Raw genomic sequence first — 19873 nt, 5'->3', positions numbered from 1 at the left:
AAGATATGTGAAATACATATTAAGACATACAAGTGATTAACATCTCCTTCTCCAATTATTTTCCGTGCATTATCCCAAGAATTTACCTAATGCATGTTAAAACTACGGTTTAATGGATTGAAATTGGACCGGAAAGATTTGAAATTAATGGGAATTAATTCGAACAAGACGAAAAGAATTCGTAGCTACTTGTTTTTAGTTGAATTTTAGTTTTTCCTTTTTTAAAAAATTAACTTTTATATGAAACGAAATCCAACGGCCAAACAAACCTTAGTGGGCCTTATGGCAAATGAATCAATCCGTTGTACATATAAATTTCTATTAATGATAGTTTTTACTAATAATCAAGGAGTGTTTGCAACCGTTAAAAAATTGTGAATCCAAATTATTTTTAGATCCCAAAAATATAAATTTTTTATTGATAAATAAGTTGATCAAAAACGATGATCTTAAAAAGAAAATATGGTTTCTGAAATTCAAACAAATGATCAAACTCTGTTTCCACTAACAACAAACAATGTCCACATAGAACAAAATCTTAGATATTTTACATCAAATACAACTCAAGAAATATAAAATGTTCACACCATTCTTTTGCAGCATAGCTACACATCCATCAACACAATTACACAGCACCTCTAGTACATACAATTCAGCACGCTGCTGCTACTATGTCGTTTGTGTTTCATCGTGTAGCTCAAATGATAATGGTAAATGTAGGACGAGACGGCTTTATCAGGATCTTTTTCTCAGGTAAAAGATTGTACCACAGATGACGTAGTTACTAAGCTGGAAAGGAGACCAACAATGACTGCGCTGTTATAAGTGCTTGGTTCGGTTTGCATTGAGTTGTTTCTTGAATCGATGAACGACTCATTAAAGAAAGGACCACCAACAAGCCCTCCCATTGCAATATTGGGATTTGGTTCATCTGATTCAAGCCACTTGAAACCATCTTTGCAACCAGTTGTTGCATCAGTTGGAATGGAGGCACCTCTATGATGGACATATTGTGGATACTTATCCCCATAGCCCACAAGATAACTCATCTTCATAGGATTGCTACCCAATATATAATCAGCCTAAGAAGAAGGCATAAGATTCATTACAACACAAAATCTAGATGTGGAACAAGATGATGAATCTGATCAAACCAAACAAATTGACCAAACTGAATAAGTTTGGTACGTTGGTTATTTCTATGTGTCGTTTATTAAAATTTAAAGAGATTGATTAGTTGTTTGCCAATTATTTTTTTTCAGAATTCAAACACACTTACGTAAAAGGAAAATATAGTTTTACATAAGTTTCGATCTGATTATTTTAGTTATTTAAATTGAGTTAGTTTTACTTTTTGCCAAAATTCAGTCTGATTAGTATGAATTTAATAATTTTTTGGTCAGGTCGTTTCATCCTTGAATAAGTTCGGCTTTTGAAAAATTAATGGAGAAACATTTGATCCTTAGTAGAACATTGTATGACAGAATTTATACCTGTGAGATTGCAAACTTTCGGAGGTCCGAGGGTCTAAAATAATGTCCATCACAAGAAATCTTTGCCGTTTGAGATGTAAGCATGTAATCACTATAAATAACGGCCAAAAATGCCGACGCCACTGGATGCTGCAAAGCATTCCATGGGCTTATCCAAACTAAACCGCCTGCACTTCATCCCGTTGACATAAGCACAAGTTTTACAGTAGTTGCACTAGATGATCTAATTGACGTTAATGTGAGAGATATTCAAAGTATTGGAAAGACCCCATGCAGATTATGGCTCAAATCCCAAATGAACTATTCTGTTCACTTCTTGAAATCGGGTAAGAAAAACTGAAACCCAAAACTTGTGTGTGCTCAAGACCAGCAACATGAAAATATACCACCAACAGATGATGATGAAGATAAACTATGGGTCAAAGAAGGATAAAATGATGATCAGTTAAAGAATCCAAGTCAACAAAAGCATCAGACAGAAAATTACTCTGAGTTCTGCTGGATGTGGCTGTTGGAGATTTTGGCAAAAGACCACAAATGACTGCCTCTGCTGATTGCCTATACTTCTGAAGAACGTTGGAATTTGAGACGTCTTTTGAACGAAAGAAGTTAACCCTTGATAACAAAACCTGTGACAATAGCACTCAGTTACATTTGCATTTATGAACTATACCCTCGGTAAAATACAAGCTGTATTTCTTCTTAATTCTTGAAAAATAGAAACTTATGAGTTGCAAACATCTTAGTTTGGAAGCTTATGACATCATAGTTTGTAAAGTTTGCCAGACATTTTAATGCGCAGTATGATCTGTGTAACATCTAACAAAACATTTTGGGATGATGAAAAGCTTAGCCATACACCATTGAGGCTCAATCTAAATGGAACACAATGAGCGATATTATATTTCCATTGCCTCTGATTCCTAAGCACTATAATTCCAAGCCTTTGCGAGAGCCAAATACAATGGATCGATTTGATGCTGGTATAGGCTTTTTCTGAAAAATATTTTTTGCAAAATGTGATGTATGTTTGATTCAGTTTTCGGAAAAATATTGTTACTTAAAATATTATCTAATATAGAAATTTATTGAGTTCCTGATAGAACATAATAAGATTTATAATTTTTAGTAATATGCATATTATTTTAAAAAATTTAAAGTGTAGCATATTCTGTCAAAATTAAAGCATAACGTAACATTAGAATATTTTGGTTGAGAGTGGAGAAGAGTTGATTTAAAATTATTGATTATGCAGAGGGATTTGAAATGAGTGAAAACATGTGTTTGGGTAAAGAAATAAAATAAGAATAATATGTTTGGTTTTATTTTTGGCAATGGGAAATGCAGTACAGAAAATGAAACCTACCCAACGTGTCTCAGAGGTGAAAGAACAGATTTACCAGAATGGAGACTTCGATTACCTGAGTTCCAGCCAGTTTATTATCCCAGCTAAACCATGTTGGACTTCCCCAATTTGCATAGTCGTCACCATTTTTCCCAGTCACATACTCGAAATATGATTTATCACCAGTTGCGTGATATAGCCAACTAGCTGCCCATAATAGCTCATCTCCATAGCCAGTAGAATTATAGTAGATTTGAGTTTCGGGAATGCTGATGGAATATGACCCTCTATATTTGTCAGCAAATGTAAACAATTGTTCAGCATGTTTCAGAAGCACGCTTGAGTACACCGAATCTGTGGTCTTAAATACCAGAGATGCTGATGCAAGAGCTGCAGCAGTTTCAGCAGCAACCTCGGTTCCTGGGGCAGAAATATTCACCTGAGCAAGCGGCCTTTCCTCTGTCATGTCTTCAGGTTTAACCCAACAACCATGGTCTACTTTAGGACTACCCACCTGCCGAAATTTCAATATTATTCTATATTCTTGTCCGACACCAAGACGGTCAAAATATCATACTTCGGAGACAGTTTAAGACACTTGTAAGTCGAAAAAAATTGGACACCCCATGCATGAGAAAATAGACGGGGAAACACCAAACAGTAAGATGGGAATTCCATGTTTGTTATCATTCTGGTGAAACGAATTTTTTTTCAATCTTCATGTTAGTTATTCCAAACACATAAATTGCATTTCAACCTCACAATACAGTCTCTTAGTTTTCTTGGCTAAAGAATGTAAATTTTTTTGCTATTAAACGTACTCCTCAAACCTCCAAAACAAATGAAAACAACGGATGCTTTTTAAAAATGCACTGGCACCTCCAAAAGTAGCACACGAGGAATTGACCAGAAGCTCATTTCACGAAAGTAACACCTCCAAATCATCCGGCATGTGCATAATTTGGTCTAAATGATCATCTAGGAAGGTCAGCTCTCAAAAAGCAAAAAGATTAGACCAACCTGAACATATAAGACGTTATCCGTAGGATGACAATTAATGAGGTAATCTGTAACCCACTTGAGTGAATCTTGAGCTGATTCCAATTGATTCACCACCTTCATTTGGTCACCATACTCAAGGATAGTCCATGATATTACCGTGGCAGTGAAAGCCATTGGAAATCCGAACTTCATATGATCCCCTGCATCAAACATCCCTTTTGAAAGATCCAATTTTGCTTCACTCCCATCTTTCAAAGCCGAATCTCCCCTCCAAGATATCTGATTATTCACCAATTTCCCAGCTGCAGCATTAATTGGGGAGTGTTCCGGCGTCAATAAAACGTTATCTTGCATAATTGGGGAAAGAAAAACAGATTAGTGAGTGTGATCTCGGTCCAATTCATCTACCAAGTAAAAAATAATACCATCATAGACACATTGAGTCAGTTACACACGAGGTTAAGCTTTCTGTAGAATTTTACAGTTTAACCAAAGCCAATAACTCAGACATCGATATTTTCTCCACCTTTCAACGTAGAAGTTGTAAATCCAACAAGTCATAAACAGACTCGCAAATTCAGCATGAGCATCAAATTGATCTGAATCGCTAAAAAGTTTTAAAAAAAACAAGAATCAAATGATAATTAACTAAATAATGAGGAGTTTTAACGTTCCCATTATAAAACTTTAAAAAGGAAAAAGGAACTCTATAAACAGATCAAATTCTATATTTCATTTACAGCAAAGGAGCAGAGAGATAGATCAAAGAAAGGGTACAATGTACACTTTTGTATGTCAAAAACTGCATAGCAACTTTGAGAGCATCAGCGTATTTCTGTGTAATGGCGCCTGGAGGCCCCGGAACTGGTTCAGCCTCCGGCTCCTTCGACTTGTGCACTTTGTGCTTCAAAGTCAAGAAAAGTGCAAATGCAATCGCTGCCAAAACTATTAACACCAGAAACCAACCGCACCACCCTCTTGATTGCCTTTTCTCCTCCATTTATTTCCAGAATGGAGACGGAAAAAAACTCAACTTTCTGCTCGAAAAACCAACAACTTGAATCCTTTCTAATGCCCGGATCTAAACCTGCAGGGATAGTATGTTCTCAAGGGCCGAATCGACAATGTGGGTAGAACTTGAAGATGACGGCAGGAAGATGAAGAACTTTGGAAGGTTTTGGGGAAGTGTGCTGGTGAAATGTAGCGAAAGATTCGGACTTGCAACGGGATATTGCGCTGAAAACAGAGCACCGACAAGATTCTTGCTTCTTCGCCCTCCAAATCTTTCTTGACAAAGGTGCGGCCTTGAAGAACGTGAAATGACGATAGTACCTTGTAAGTTGGATTTGATGACTTCACTTCGGTTGATTAGACGTCTTTTTCCCAATTATTAAATGTTAATTACGCCATAAACTATTTTCCTTACATAAAAAATAATAATAATAATAATAATAATAATAATTGAATGAAAGGAGAGATTAATTATCGACTTGATCAAATAAATCTATGGGTGTGTGTATACACACATATAAAAAGGCATGTATTATATATTTATATGTACATCAATCAATATATTATATGAAAGACATGTTCTATCTTATCAAAATAAAGAGTAAGTCTCATGTGAGATCGTCTCTCGGATCTTAATCTGTGAGATAAGTCAATCCTACCCATATTTACAATAAAAAGTAATACTCTTAGCATAAAAAATAATATTTTTTTCATAAATTACCCAAATAAGAGATCAGTCTCACAAATACGACCCGTGAGTATTTCACACAAGTTTTTGCCCCAAAATAAAATCATACATAAATGAATATTAAAATATCTAAATCAACAGTTTTAGGTTCCAATTCCAATAAATTTAAAGGAATGCCTAATATAAATATGTTTTGCTGTCAAAAGACGACAAATTCGTATGAGAAAATATTAACTGTGATAATATAATATAATCTAACTAAATAGATTCAATATTTTAAGTCTTCTTTGAGTGAAGTGGACTCCAATTTTTTGTGATATAATTGTCTCTTAAATTGAATGAACCAAATGAAGAATGACCAGAAATACTCAAAATAGAAACTAAAAGACTGAACAAGGAAAGAAGAAGGAGATATGAATTCTTATATGTATCCCTTCCATCTTCAAAAGTTACAACACATATATGTATATTACCTCTAAACAGTAATTAACAAATTTTAAAAGTATATGATTTATTAACTTGCTACTTGGGAACGTAAACCTCTATTCAACGTGGGGCTTCACCAATCCTCGTAATTCGATAGTTTTCATTTCTCGAACGTTTGACTTGCTCTGTTTCTTTTTCATGTGCTTCTGAAGATTTCTCAATTTTTTCAGAGTTTCACTCCACTTTTTTAAAACTTCTTGGAACAGAGTATTGTTAATCGATTTATTCAATAATTCGATCACGCCATAAAGAGTCATTTGATCATTCATTAGTAAACTTGATAAAGTCCAAAAAAAAACTTAATTTGTGATGTAATCTTACTCTTTTGATTGATGCATTAAAGATGGTAGGGACGAATTGATTGGATTTTATGAATTAATCTTAAATCTGAATAAATTCTTATCATTTCCATTTTATGTATTTCTGGGAAATTATTTTGGTAAGTACATTCTCTGTGTAAATATCTGTATTTTGTTTTGCTATTTATTGATTTCTTTGCCCGAACATGCCTATCGCAACTTGTATCATATCTTTATTTGAACTTAAAATGCATCTGGAGGAAAGCTTCTGGCAATTGTCTGATCCTCTATTTGTTATTTGCCTGGTGGCTCTGATTGACAACTGGTTGAAGAGTTTGAAGGTTACCTTGTATTATCAGTTGAAGGTGGTTAAAACATGCCTGTCGGTTAATTAAGGTGGAACTGCATTCATCTTTCCACCACTTTAGCTAAATTTAGTTTCAAATTTTGGAAGACAAATATATATGTAAACAGGTTTCATTCTGTACCCTGAAACAGATTTGCATGATATCAATAAATGAAAATGGTGCCGAGCGGATGTTTAAACGAAGATAATATGTTTTGAAGTTATATTATAATTTATATTTTTTTAAAAAAAATAGAGACGTGAAAATTTCTCTTCAAATAGTTACCAACTGTTATGCCTAGAAGTTGTGACAAGATTGTCATTTCCTCGTAAATTTTGCAGATTCACCATTCTTATCCCTCGTAAATTTACCAATTTAAATTAATTTAAATGTAATGTTATATTTAGCAACATACCTTTTTAACATACCAACACAATTATTCTAGGGACTCCTATTCAAGTAGATGACAATACGTGTTTATGATAATTATCAGCTTAAAATAAGGGTGGATTTTCACTATATCAGAAATCATACAACATGATATAATGCCACCAGCTAATGAAAAATACTCAGCCACATGCCATTTCTAAATTGCAAGATTCAAAGTTATAGAATTGTATCGAGTCTATCTTCCATCTGAATAATTTTCATGTCTTTACAGAACATGCTGTAGAAGGAGAAGTTATTAGTTGCTCATCGCCTACCGCGAGATCCAGGGGCAGACCTCCGACCTGGAGACTTTGAGAACTGCAGACGCAAGTAAGGAGAATCTGGATCTTCTTCATCCATCTTATAACCTGCATAAACAATCAAAGACACCAATATTTACCTAGAGCGTGAAAACTATAACGTGTACCTATGATTAAAAGAATGGCACACCTTTCCAGCGTATACACTTGTAGTAAATATAATAGTTGTAAACAATTTAAATTTGCGATAGCTGCTCCATTTTCACTAACTATCCAATTTTCATCAAACGATGAGCATCTTCATTTGGACACGTCAGGGGGACACAAGTACATTTCAAATAACTTTCAACTTGGCAAATATTCACTTTCAATCTTTTCAAACAGTCACAAATACTCGCTTTCCATTTTTTCAACCCAAAACAAACAAAGAGGTCAGAAGCTGTTGGAAAAAAGATTTAAAGAACACCTGAAAATCGTGCACAATTGATATTTTAAAAAATAAAAGGCATTTTACTTAAAATAAAAGGCAATCACCTTGCAACGCACTCAAAGCAGTTGCTGCACAAGCCGCGTCTACGAAATCAACAAAGCAAAGAATAAGAGGATCTCCACCTCGCTGCATAAATAAATCTTTAATCAAAACCTCATTCATTTGTCTGCCAACGTCAACCTGACGTTTATGTGAAAGAATAAAGATGGCCTAGAAGAAATTTTAAGTTTTAATGAGCGAAAAGAGATCTTGGAAAATTTGGTGCCTACTTACGTGTTTTGATTCCTTTCTTACTAGCCTTACTTCTTTGTACCCTACAAAAGGGCGAAAAATATCTAGGGAAGTTAAAGAATGAAGAACGGGTAGGAGAATGTACAATAATCAAAGCATGCATACGTAGAAAAAAAAAAGACAAGATAATTAAGACCACATTAAAAGGATACGAGCCACTTCCCGCCGTGTACTGTTAGGAGGTAGCCCCTCAGTGTACAATGTACCAGAAGCATCTGGAGGTAGTGGTATAATTTCCCGGGGTACGGTAATTCTATTTATTGGAGGTGGACCAAAACCAGTGCCTCTATCATTTGGTGCTAGTTCAGGACCCACGTCTTCCAGATGCTTTATTGCGAGATGATCTTGTAGATGGAAAGCAGGCAAAACTCTACCAGCAGCATTTCCTAGCCCCATTTGGCTATACTGACTTCCTTCCTCAGAATGTAATTGCTGGAAAACCAATCATTTAAACTCGCTAGCGTGCGCATACACACAAAAAAAAATAAAAAAATTAGAAGGTAATATTACCGAACTACGAAGATAATTGTCATATGCCGATCCTATTGATTGTGTGTCCTTTATTGGTCTAGATCCATCTAGATCATGATTCTGGCAAAGAACTTCAGAAGCAAAGTTCACCCCAATTGGTGGAAGATCTGCATTCGTAAGAAAAACAATATTTAACTTCGACGACAGAACTACATGCAGTCATTAGTTTTCTATTTAAAACATTATAGAATCATCTTCATATGTGTCTTCACATAAGCCAATGTCGTTTGCCATGGTTCCTGTATGTTGTCGCACACTTTTTCTCATAATTACAAATTTTTAAAATCTGGATAGAGTTCTGTGCTTGTGATTTCTCTAAACCAGATAAAAAGCAGAAACAGAATTGGCAAATTGATCAAATGAACTATTTGGTCCAACGGTCAAGAGCAAAACTCTTGATCCAAAGGTCAGTGTCAAAGTCTGGTCAAACTTCCAAATCATAAATCTTAATTCAAGACAAACATTTAAGCTGTGATTTAGAGAAAATAGAGAGAAAACTAGGTTTCAGAAGTCCCTGAGGAGTCAATAATAATGATGTTAAATTAATCATGTTGAAAAGAACACAACTAGGATCCATATGGTTTGGATCAAAAGCCACAAGGGCATGACAGATTAAATATCCAGCCTTATCAATGGATTTTGTAGAGTTTTTGTAATCCTAAAGCAGATCCTACAGTTCGTTGATTTAAAATCTCACCCACGAGGCGTGTGATTATATCAGGAAGGGAACAGTACATTTTGCTAATTAGTAAAATTGCTATTCACACCCATCAATTTATACTCATCTTCCACAATGATAAACTCCAGTGCCCAGGCACACAAGTGGCTCTTAGGATTTAACTCACCAACACTCTTAACACCGGGATAAAAAAATTAGAAAAAAAAATACGAGTAGCACTTTCTAATGTCACTTTAGTTTATATACATATGAAAAGGATCAGATTTTACAAAAAAATTACCACAAAAATTTATGAACTGATAATTTGCTATACTTTAGGCAAACTAGATACAACGTAAAGGGCGTCCACACTCAAAGAGGTAAAAAACTGGGATGTTACACTTATATTATACCCAGCCAGAAGTTGCCTAACTACATATTCTTCTCATCGATACAAAAATTGGCATTCATAAATCAAAGCAATATCATAAGGACAAAGATTAGATTCCTCAAAAACTAGTCACAGATGAAATTTTGTCATTGTCAATGCTTCTGTCCTGCTAAATGAAACTTGTTTCGATGCCCATGGTGTAGAAAAAAATATGCGCAAACTGAATAAAGGCACAATGCAACACCAGATCCCTAGAAGCCATACTAAATGAGTTCCAAGGGCACTGATTACAATTCTTTTACATATATTCTATCTGTTCCTTCTTGAAAAGGCTGCCCATGCTCTCAGGTATTCTAATACTTGGGGAAATAAAGAGCAGCAGAAAAATTACTCACAAATATCATGCATTGTATAGTAAAAGAGTGCAACCGCCTTTAATCGCACACATAAACCAAATAAACGTCGAAATCAAGTACCAATGTAATTTTAAGAAGTCTGACTTCAAAACCCACGTTTGATTCAAAAGAAAACATGCGCCTAAGTTTAATTTTTAGTTCATATAAACCATTAAACAAATGTTTAGTGACAACAAGCTAAATTTTCAATCTTTATAAGTTAATAGCACCGAAGAATTCAGGTTAACAAGATAAAATCAATCAAAATATAATGCAGTAAGGCAATTGCCTTTAACCAATTCGCGTGAACCTAAAACATTCACATCAATTAAAAGCTACGGCCCGTTCTCATCTGTAAATAGAATCAAATCCCTCAAAATAGAAAAAGCGACAAAAAAAATTAGGGCAAATTAGTGGTTAATTACCAAAATCAGTGCGATTTCGCTTCAGCGAGGTGGCCGATTGATACGGCGGCGGTTGCTGATTGCTCCAATAGTCATCACCCATAAGTACAGCAAAACTGCAAAAATAATCTCGCAAGAGCACTGTAGGGGTCGGATTGACGGTGGCTTTTGATCTTATTCTTGCTTTGTTTTGGGGGGAGGTATGTGACACATTCACATCCTAAAGCTGATGGGAACTGCCTATTTTATACTCGCATTTTTAGAAACTAAACAAAATTAAAAATTATTTAATCAATAATATATTTTACTTTTTGATATTTAAGAGTAGGTTTCTTGTACGGATATTTACAATAAAAAGTAATATTCTTAGCATAAAAAGTAATACTTTTTCATAGATGACCTAAATAAAAGATTCGTCTCACAAAATACGACCCGTGAAACTGTCTAACATAAATTTTTACCATATTTTCTTATCATTTTTATCACAGTAAATGTACTCATTCGATAAATAAAAATAAAATATGTGACATTAATTCTCATATTTGAGAGGATTTTATCACTGAAAATGCACTCATCCAATAGAAAAAAAGATTTTTTTTTATATTCTTTAACAATATATAAATTTTAAAATAATTATATCCAGCAATCTGATAGCGTAGGTATGGTACGCGTTTCCAGAATTACTAAGAGATATTCGGGCTTCGGATATTTGCAGAACCCACCGAACCTGATTTAAAACTGAATATCCTAACCTGCGCTGCCCAACCCTCAATCGATGGAAGCTCCGACCAGCAAGTCTCTGGCCCTCCTCTCTGCAAACTCGCTCACTCCCACTTCCATCCATGAATTCAATTCCTTCTTTAACCATCTCAACACCCTCATTTCCTCCCCAAACCCTCGTCCTAAAACCAGGCGAAACCCTGAATTTTCAACAATTCCCGATGTAAGTTTGAAGTTTTCATCCACCACCGTTTCGATTCAGAGCAATATCAAGAATCCAGAAAAACCCATGTCTGGGAATTGGTTGAAGCCCGCCTTGAGAGGCTCTCCCGCGGTCCATGCTTTGTTCAAGAATCTCTCTGTTCTCGAGAGGGCAGTCATTGGTGCTGCAGCTGGTGGAATTGCCGGTGCTTTTACGTATGTGTGTCTTCATCCACTTGATACGATTAAAACTAAGTTGCAGACGAAAGGGGCGTCCGAGATTTACAAGGGGGCGTTTGATGTCATAGTCAAGACTTTTCAGAATAGAGGGATTCTTGGGTTTTATAGCGGCGTGTCTGCTGTGATTGTGGGGTCTACCTTTTCTTCTGCGGTTTATTTTGGGACGTGCGAGTTTGGTAAGTCCTTTCTTTCGAGGATCGGGGAATATCCGGCGGTGTTGATTCCTCCAACTGCTGGTGCGATGGGGAACATCATGTCTTCAGCAATAATGGTGCCGAAGGAATTGATCACTCAAAGGATGCAGGCTGGCGCAAAGGGTAGGTCTTGGGAGGTTTTGTTACGTATTTTGGAGAAAGATGGGATCTTGGGCTTATATGCGGGGTATAGTGCTACATTGCTTAGGAATTTACCTGCTGGCGTTTTGAGTTATTCTTCGTTCGAGTATTTGAAAGCTGCGGTGTTGAGGGAGACAGGAAAAGCTTTTTTGGAGCCTTTTCAGAGTGTGATCTGCGGAGCATTGGCAGGGGCGATTTCTGCATCTTTGACAACCCCATTGGATGTGGTGAAAACTAGGCTGATGACTCAAGGTCATGGAGAGTCTATGAATAGGATTGCTGCCGCAAGTTACAGTGGGGTCACAGCTATGGTTAAGCGGATATTGAAGGAAGAAGGGTGGGTTGGCTTTACACGTGGGATGGGACCTCGAGTGTTTTACAGTGCATGCTTTTCGGCTATAGGGTACTTTGCATTTGAGACGGCCCGTCTTACAATCATGGACAAGTATTTGAAGCGAAAGGAAGTTGAAGCAGTGGAGACTCTTGCTTCCCCCATGAACCAAAGTGGATGAAAATGGTGGAGAAATTTTCTTCGTATGATCACTTGTTTGCAGGTTCGACTCTTTTGTTGTTGACTCGATAGAGGGATGAAAACTAAGTTGCAAAACTGAAGGATCAGTGTGGTTAATATCCTTTTCATCGTCCATTTGCTCGACATTCCCTTAATGCCAGCCAATGGGTGGCTGATGCTCCATTTTTGTAGCTGAGAATCACTTGAATACATATTTGCCTTCCATAGTTGGTGCTGTTTTATTGAAAAATATGATATGGCTTCATTTTGTACTGTTCGGAGTTGGTTTTTAGGTTCATGTGTTAAAATGGAAGTCAAAAAACTCTTTTTCCATAGTTTAATGAAGAGAATGGGTGTCAGCTTTTTTGTATCCATTAGCTGTGTTTATGATAGTAACTTGGTTATGGATTAAATATCAAAAGTGGGTATCAAATGTTTATCAAAATATCTGTCTCTTTCGAAAAATCAAAATGAGCAGGGATCGGCTTCTTGATGTGAATCTTAGCACAAGCATAATCAAATTTCAGGTTAAGAAACGTAAAATATTGCTTTTTAAACTGAAAAGAAAGAACCACTTTTTTAAAACACACCCTAGAGTCTGAATGCTGGAACTTATATTTCTTTTGTGAATATTTAATTTTATGCCTCGAACCAGCGCCGGGAAACCCAATTTGGGTTAGCAGTTGCTGGATCAAGAAATATGGTGAAATTGGGTCGACCCAACTGAGAAACGATCCAATTTTTGAACATTGTTGGGTCGATGTTTTGTTTGGCCTTTTCTTGGATGCACGATATATTTTGGCATAAGGCTTCATGTCTTCTTTGTGCTAGAGAAATATCATTTGTTAATATATTTTTTTTTAAGAAAAAAGAGAGAGAGAGAGAGAGAGAGAAACACCGCCAAATTATAAGGTAGATCTCTATTTATTTAACACGATAATTAAAATGTCAATTGGGCATGTATGTTATTTAAATTAATGAAATTCAATCTTAAAGCAATAAAAAAATTAGATCGATGATGATTTTGATTAGACGTTTTATTGGGCCTGTGGAGAGGCCCATTTGTCTTTGTAGTGATGCACGATGACAAGATTACAACTATTCAGAGAGGAGGAAAACGTCAAATATACAACTGATCATGCAATTATCATTGTATCTTTTTTCAGAAAAATAAAATTAATATTTTTTTATTGTGCCTTAAAATAAATTATTGAGGATTGAAATTCGATTTTAATATAACTTTCTAGGTGGTTCTGGTTCCGATTTCGGTTTCGATTTCGGTTCTTTACTGATCTGTTGAGATTCGGTTCTAAGGTGAACCGTAGGTAAGAAAGCCTATATTATCTATATCTCACTTTTGGAAAATCCAAATTTCATGTAATAATTCAAATTCTAATACCTCTAAAACTAGGCCCGCACAATGTAGGATTTTCTTCGTTGTTCGATGATCCGAGTACTGGTGACAGCTAAATCAACGACATTGTCAAACGTAACTAAACTTGAATATTTTTGTCTGAACCCAAATTGCATTTAAAAGAATTCTTGTGAATTTTTATGAAATTTTTAAAAATAAAAGACTTTCATATTCTGACAATTTAATTACATTATTGACTGCTCTTACCTTCCTACCGTAAAATTTAGGAATCAAGTTGTTACAATTATTTATCTAATTTATTATTATTAAATGAAACAAGTGGCAACCCTGAAAATAACCAAACAAATTAAATTTTGGGTACAAATTGTCTGGAAATTCTCTCATTATATATAGAAATTGGTATTATAAATACTCATCGTGAACACTTATGTGATTACAACTGAGACCACGTTCGATAAAATTATACATTCAATACGAGACATTATCTCATCGATCGTCTCATATGTGTTCATAAGATCTGGTTTAAACCTAGTAATGCTTTTGTCGGTGGGAAAATTAAATAATTTAAATAAAATAAGGATAATAAAGAAGAACGTGGTGGTCATGATTTTTGGTCATTATTTTTTTAAAATCTGTCGGCAGGATCCTATTTTCGACCCGACTCTATAAAATTAAACGGCCGGGTCACACATTTCGAGCGGCTCATTTAATTAATTTTTAAGCTGAATTTGAGATAATTATGTGTTTAATTTTGTTTTTTCGGTAATATTTCTTTTATTGAGATTTGTACTAATTGTGTTTAATTAATAAAATATATTATAAAGTTATTTCGGGTAACACATTACTAATTATTTTTATTATGTTTTATGTTCATCACTTTATTTATTAATTACTATACTGGTAATGACTTTATTTGTAATTAAATCTGACTTTACTTTTTTTTAAAAAAAATAAACCGCATGTAAGAACGATCGAGGTTATTATCTGTCCAGATTTATTTATAATTTTGCAATTGAATTAATTTAATTCTGTCAGTAAATTAATCTCATATTTCCCCTAAATGTAGAAAAATAAGCCTTTTCATTTATTTTTTTCTTTTTTTAGGAACTCATTTTTTTACTAGCCCTTAAATACTTCTGTTTTTTAGGTTTCTTGAACATAAAACTTTCTATTTTTAAGATTGATACTTAATTTATAAACATTATCCAGGATAAAAAGGACATTCAATTGTATTTTATGTTTTTAGAATCCTTTTTAAAATTTCTTGAAAAATAAATAGTTTTTTTGTATTTATTTCGTATATACTTAATATTGGACACTTATGTTCATGCTATATTATATTATCCGGATTTGTGAAGCGAGATAAGTTTCAAATACAATTAAGTTCGTTCTACTATCAATGGTAAACTAATGTAAAATACAAAGATTCTAAAAAGATTTGAAAATGCGAAGCACATAAAAATATATAGAGTTTACGTAGTAAAAACTTTCAGACAAAAAATTGTGTGAAACGGTCTCACGAGTCACGTTTTGTGATACGATCTTTTATTTGAGTTATCCATGAAAAATATTACTTTTTATACTAAGAATATTACTTTTTAATGTGAATATCGGTAAGATTGATCTGTCTCACATATAAAGATTCGTGAGACTGTCTCACAAAAAACCTACTCAAACTCTTATATGTAATACAAAAAATATTATTTTTATACTAACATCTCATCCGACAATCGAATACAAAACACCCATGAAAAATTTATTGTGAAATATAGATACTAAATAATTTTCTTGCGAAAATAATGATTCGACGAAAAAAAATAATGGAACCAGCTTCTTCACAATTTTGGGTGACAGCTAATGAAACAGACGGGACCAACTTCGCTCAGTCAGTGTTTTCACTTAGCTGTAATGAGGTCCACGCTGTTCGACACGTGGCTTATCTTCCGCCGTCGATGGAGGAGTGTGTTTGCTGTCGGCGGAGATGACGCACTGCGCAAAGCGCGTACAAAATATACCTTTTTTTTTAATCGTTGGGCCTAATGGGCCCGCCTGGACTTTACTTCTTTTTTGGAGGATGGTGTCTCCTTCCACCGACGAAAACAGGGGAAGAGCGCGTGACCTTCAACCGCCCTCGTCATTCTTCCCATGTATGTTTCATTCTTTGTTCGATTTAGGATTTTTTGAGTACTAATTTTGAGCCTTTTTTAGTTCTTGAAAATAAGATAAAATGGGATTAAAGAAAGAAGGATATGAAATGATAATTATATGATATCACACAAATTCTTATAAAACTGTTATAAGAGTCAATTTTGTGAGATTAATTTTCAACTCGACCCAATTCATGAAAAAATATTTTTTCATACCAAATATATTATTTTCTTGATAAATAAGGACCAAATCAACTAATTTCACAAATATAAATAAACATGACCGTCTGAAACTTAGTCATATGAGATATAATTATAAATTTTTTTGTCTTTAGAAGTATTATTGGTAATATATTATTGGCAAAAACTTGTGTGAGACGGTCTCACTGGTCGTATTTTGTGAGACGGATCTTTATTTGGATAATCCATAAAAAGTATTACTTTTTATGCTAAGAGTATTACTTTTTATTGTGAATATGGGCAGGGTTGACCCGTCTCACAACGGTCTCACATGAGACCTACTCTATATTATTTTATAACACGATAATATATACATATATATCAGCAACCGGTGAAAAGTGGTACATGATTGAATTTACGTATGAGACAAATTTTTTTTTAAAAAAAATTGAAATATTCCGAAAAAACATAAACAAAAAGTTATACGTGTAAGTTTGTTTCGAGTATATATAAAATCTTTAATGTTTGACTCACTGATTGTAAACAAATGATATTCGAAAAGCAATAGCAACTCCACGAGAAAGATGAAGGAGTGAGTACAAGTGTACAACATCAGAGTACAACGCAATTACAAGAGTAGTTAAATAGAAAAACTATACTTTAACTACCCACGTTCGGCATTAATTACTACCATCTTATGGATTAATGTTGTTGAATACTTATTTTAATCAACTCTTCCTTGCTTCGAGATCAAACTCTCCTAACGTCATAATTACACTATCATTATAAATAAATTGTACCAAACATTATATATATTTATATATATTTCATGTAACATCACATCGATTGTTTCCTCGCACATCATTTCAGATCTTGAAAAACATGTATTTAATGTTTTTGAAATGTCCACACGAATATTTTAAAACGCTCATGAAATGTTCATCAACATGTAACAACATATCAAAATTATATCAAATATGTTCTAATTTACATTAAACAGACTATATCAAATAAGTGCATATGATTTTTTATTATTATCATTATTAATATTTTTATTATTTCCGTGTATATATAATAATATAAATATGAAAAGTGGTTACGACATGTTTTCGATGTCGTCTTCTACCAACCATTTCGAGAATCATCATTTACCAACTTTGATATATATATATATATATATATATATATATAATTCTGGGTGGATTTAAAATGAAAAGATAATTAAAAAAAACATGATCGAACTAATTGTTTATTTTAAAAATAGACTAAGACTATTAAACTTTTCTTTCCATTTTTTGAACAGAACAAATTTATTTCTATTATTTCCATTATCGAAGCTCGACCATGCAATGACCAAATTATTTTCTGGAAGAACTGGTAATTTTAATTATTTGATTTGATTATATTTATATTCTATTCTATTTTTAATTACAATCAACGTAGTAACAGCCCGATACATTTGGTAACAATAAATTAACAGAGCGGCAGAGGAAGAAACATCGAAAAGGGACCACTCGCTTTGTTTAGTTAGAGAATTGTCGCACTTTCTACACGAATAAATAAAGAGAATAGAAAAATAAAAAAAAAAGTGTTTTATATTAATTAAAGAATAAATAAACAGAAGCAGAAAATTAAATTATTATTATTATTATTATTATTATTATTATTATTATTACGTGTATTGAGTTGGTGAGTTAGTTACTTATATATAAAAAATTGGATGTTAAATTCAAAGTCTCATCCCAAACTTTAAAACATTAATGTCAGGACAACTAATTAAATCATGGCATTATATAATGACATTAAAAAGTCTGGACATGTGTCCGAGCATTCCTGGACACATGCGCGACCTTTAAATGCGTGTATTAATTATTTTAATGGAAATATTTTCCTCGTAATTTCGCAGCTTCGAATTCTGAAAATATAACAAGTTTACATATAATTCAACTCAAATATATAAAGTTCGAAACATTTTTTCAATAAATATTAATAAATATAGATTTTTTCATTTAGAAATCATGTTCCACTCACTTATTGGTTATACGATTTGGATACGCTTCATCTCATCCAATACGTGGATGTCATAATATTGATAGATACGATGGATGAACAAAATATCAAAAATATATATAATATATTAAATCGAAACTTATTTATAGTATATAATGAAATAATGATATCGACAGGGGGTTTGTAATCATGCATGAACAAGTGAGTCATTGAACCCATGCCAAAATATATATTTATTTAAGAAAATATTTAATTATTCAAATAATTCACAAAAATTATTTGAAATATATATATATATCCAATAAAACTTAATAAATTAAAATGCAAATCAATGTCAGTTTAGATTAAATAACAATTATTTCATTTTAGTGCAATTTATTTTGAAATAATTAAAATTTGAATTGGTTTTCTTGTTTCTGATTAATGGCAATATTTGCATGCATGCATGCTACTTACTGATAATATTATATTTCTCAGCAAATATTTAACTTATTAAAATCAGGGGTTTGTGATATAAATACTAATTAAGCCTCACATCATCATTTTATGATTGTCGAAAATTTATAATTTCATCCATCGGATGTCGCTATAATCCGAAGAGCCCGAATTGTATTTATTAAAAAATATTATACATCAAATAGACACAAATATGTACATGAAAGCGCCAAAAAAGAGATTAAAAGACACAAATATGTACACGAATATTTATCTGTGAGACGAATTAACCCTATCGATATTCACAATAAAAAAATAATACTCTTAGCATAAAAAGTAATAATTTTTCACGGATGACCCAAATAAGAGACCCGTCTCATAAAATAAGACCTATGAGACCGTCTCACACAAATTTTTACCATATGATATATGTAGAAGGTTGGAATTTCCATAAAGTTTATGTGTGAGAACCGTAGAATTGCATGCAGTTAGAGAAAGGTCGAAAAAAGTTATCAGCATGGTGTGATAAAAAGTTATAATTGAAACTGATGCTATACAAATGATCAGTCATAGAAGAATGAGCTACTTTCTCTCCCGATAAACCAATAGCTAATCAAATACAAATCCTTTGTTACAAAATCTAGGATGTGAAGATCCAACATTGCAAAAATAATGATAACTAAGTGACGAATGAGTTAACTCGACATAGTTCTCGGAACCGTAGACATTTTGTTTATTCGTGTGATTATGTTGTTTATCGACAAAGTTGTTGTTCATTATTTATTGAATATATAATAAAAATGATTTTAATAAATAAAAAAAACAGGTGAACATAAATGTGAAACCAAGACAGATTTTTCCATAAATGTTTCGGCTGTTTAAAGTTTACATTAAACCACCTCAATTGAAAGGCAAAAGCAACGGAAAATAATCTGATTCTTCTCGCCAAAATACCAATTTATTTGGTTCCACGAAGTCGAGTGACCGATAAATTTTACACCCAAAGGCGAATTAAAATTACAGTATGTTTTATTTATTTAAAAAATATGAATTTCGTGTATTACATATTCCGACTATATATATATATATATTAAAAATATTCCTACTCTATATTTGTGTATACACCATGTGGTACATTTTAAAAAAATTATATATTAACAACTGTCTGTACTCTACGTTTGGGTCCACTGCCAAATACC

The 19873-nt window shown here is 33.3% G+C and overlaps 2 protein-coding genes and 1 pseudogene across 2 annotated transcripts; 1 reads left to right on the top strand and 2 right to left on the bottom strand.

Moving 5' to 3' along the window:
- Positions 1–485: 485 nt before the first annotated feature.
- On the bottom strand, positions 486–5174 carry LOC140840710 (endoglucanase 10-like; annotated as a pseudogene).
- Positions 5175–7169: 1995 nt separating this feature from the next.
- LOC140840702 (RNA-binding protein 2-like) lies at positions 7170–10780 on the bottom strand. Its single transcript, XM_073207879.1, has 6 exons — positions 10542–10780; positions 8652–8779; positions 8294–8573; positions 8124–8185; positions 7895–7976; positions 7170–7468 (listed from the first exon to the last, which is right to left on the bottom strand). Exons 1-6 carry the CDS (start codon positions 10621–10623, stop codon positions 7365–7367), a joined length of 738 nt encoding a protein of 245 aa, XP_073063980.1. The 5' UTR covers positions 10624–10780; the 3' UTR covers positions 7170–7364.
- A 404-nt stretch (positions 10781–11184) lies between these two features.
- LOC140840697 (protein MITOFERRINLIKE 1, chloroplastic) lies at positions 11185–12901 on the top strand. Its single transcript, XM_073207872.1, has one exon. It carries the CDS (start codon positions 11296–11298, stop codon positions 12526–12528), a length of 1233 nt encoding a protein of 410 aa, XP_073063973.1. The 5' UTR covers positions 11185–11295; the 3' UTR covers positions 12529–12901.
- The last annotated feature ends 6972 nt before the right edge of the window (positions 12902–19873 follow it).

This window comes from Primulina eburnea, chromosome 1 (assembly GCF_022965805.1).
Source record: "Primulina eburnea isolate SZY01 chromosome 1, ASM2296580v1, whole genome shotgun sequence".
In the NCBI taxonomy this organism is placed as follows: domain Eukaryota; kingdom Viridiplantae; phylum Streptophyta; class Magnoliopsida; order Lamiales; family Gesneriaceae; genus Primulina; species Primulina eburnea.
This window is presented reverse-complemented; position numbering and strand designations above follow the sequence as displayed.

Bases quoted from the DNA above. Each gene is read 5' to 3' on its own strand.
- LOC140840697 (XM_073207872.1), top strand. From the start codon at position 11,296: ATGGAAGCTCCGACCAGCAAGTCTCTGGCCCTCCTCTCTGCAAACTCG.
- LOC140840702 (XM_073207879.1), bottom strand. From the start codon at position 10,623: ATGGGTGATGACTATTGGAGCAATCAGCAACCGCCGCCGTATCAATCG. The intron at 8,186-8,293 runs GTATCCTTTTAA...TAACTTCCCTAG, and splicing joins TACACGGCGGGAAGTGGCTC to ATATTTTTCGCCCTTTTGTA. The intron at 7,977-8,123 runs GTAAGTAGGCAC...TTATTTATGCAG, and splicing joins TAAGAAAGGAATCAAAACAC to CGAGGTGGAGATCCTCTTAT.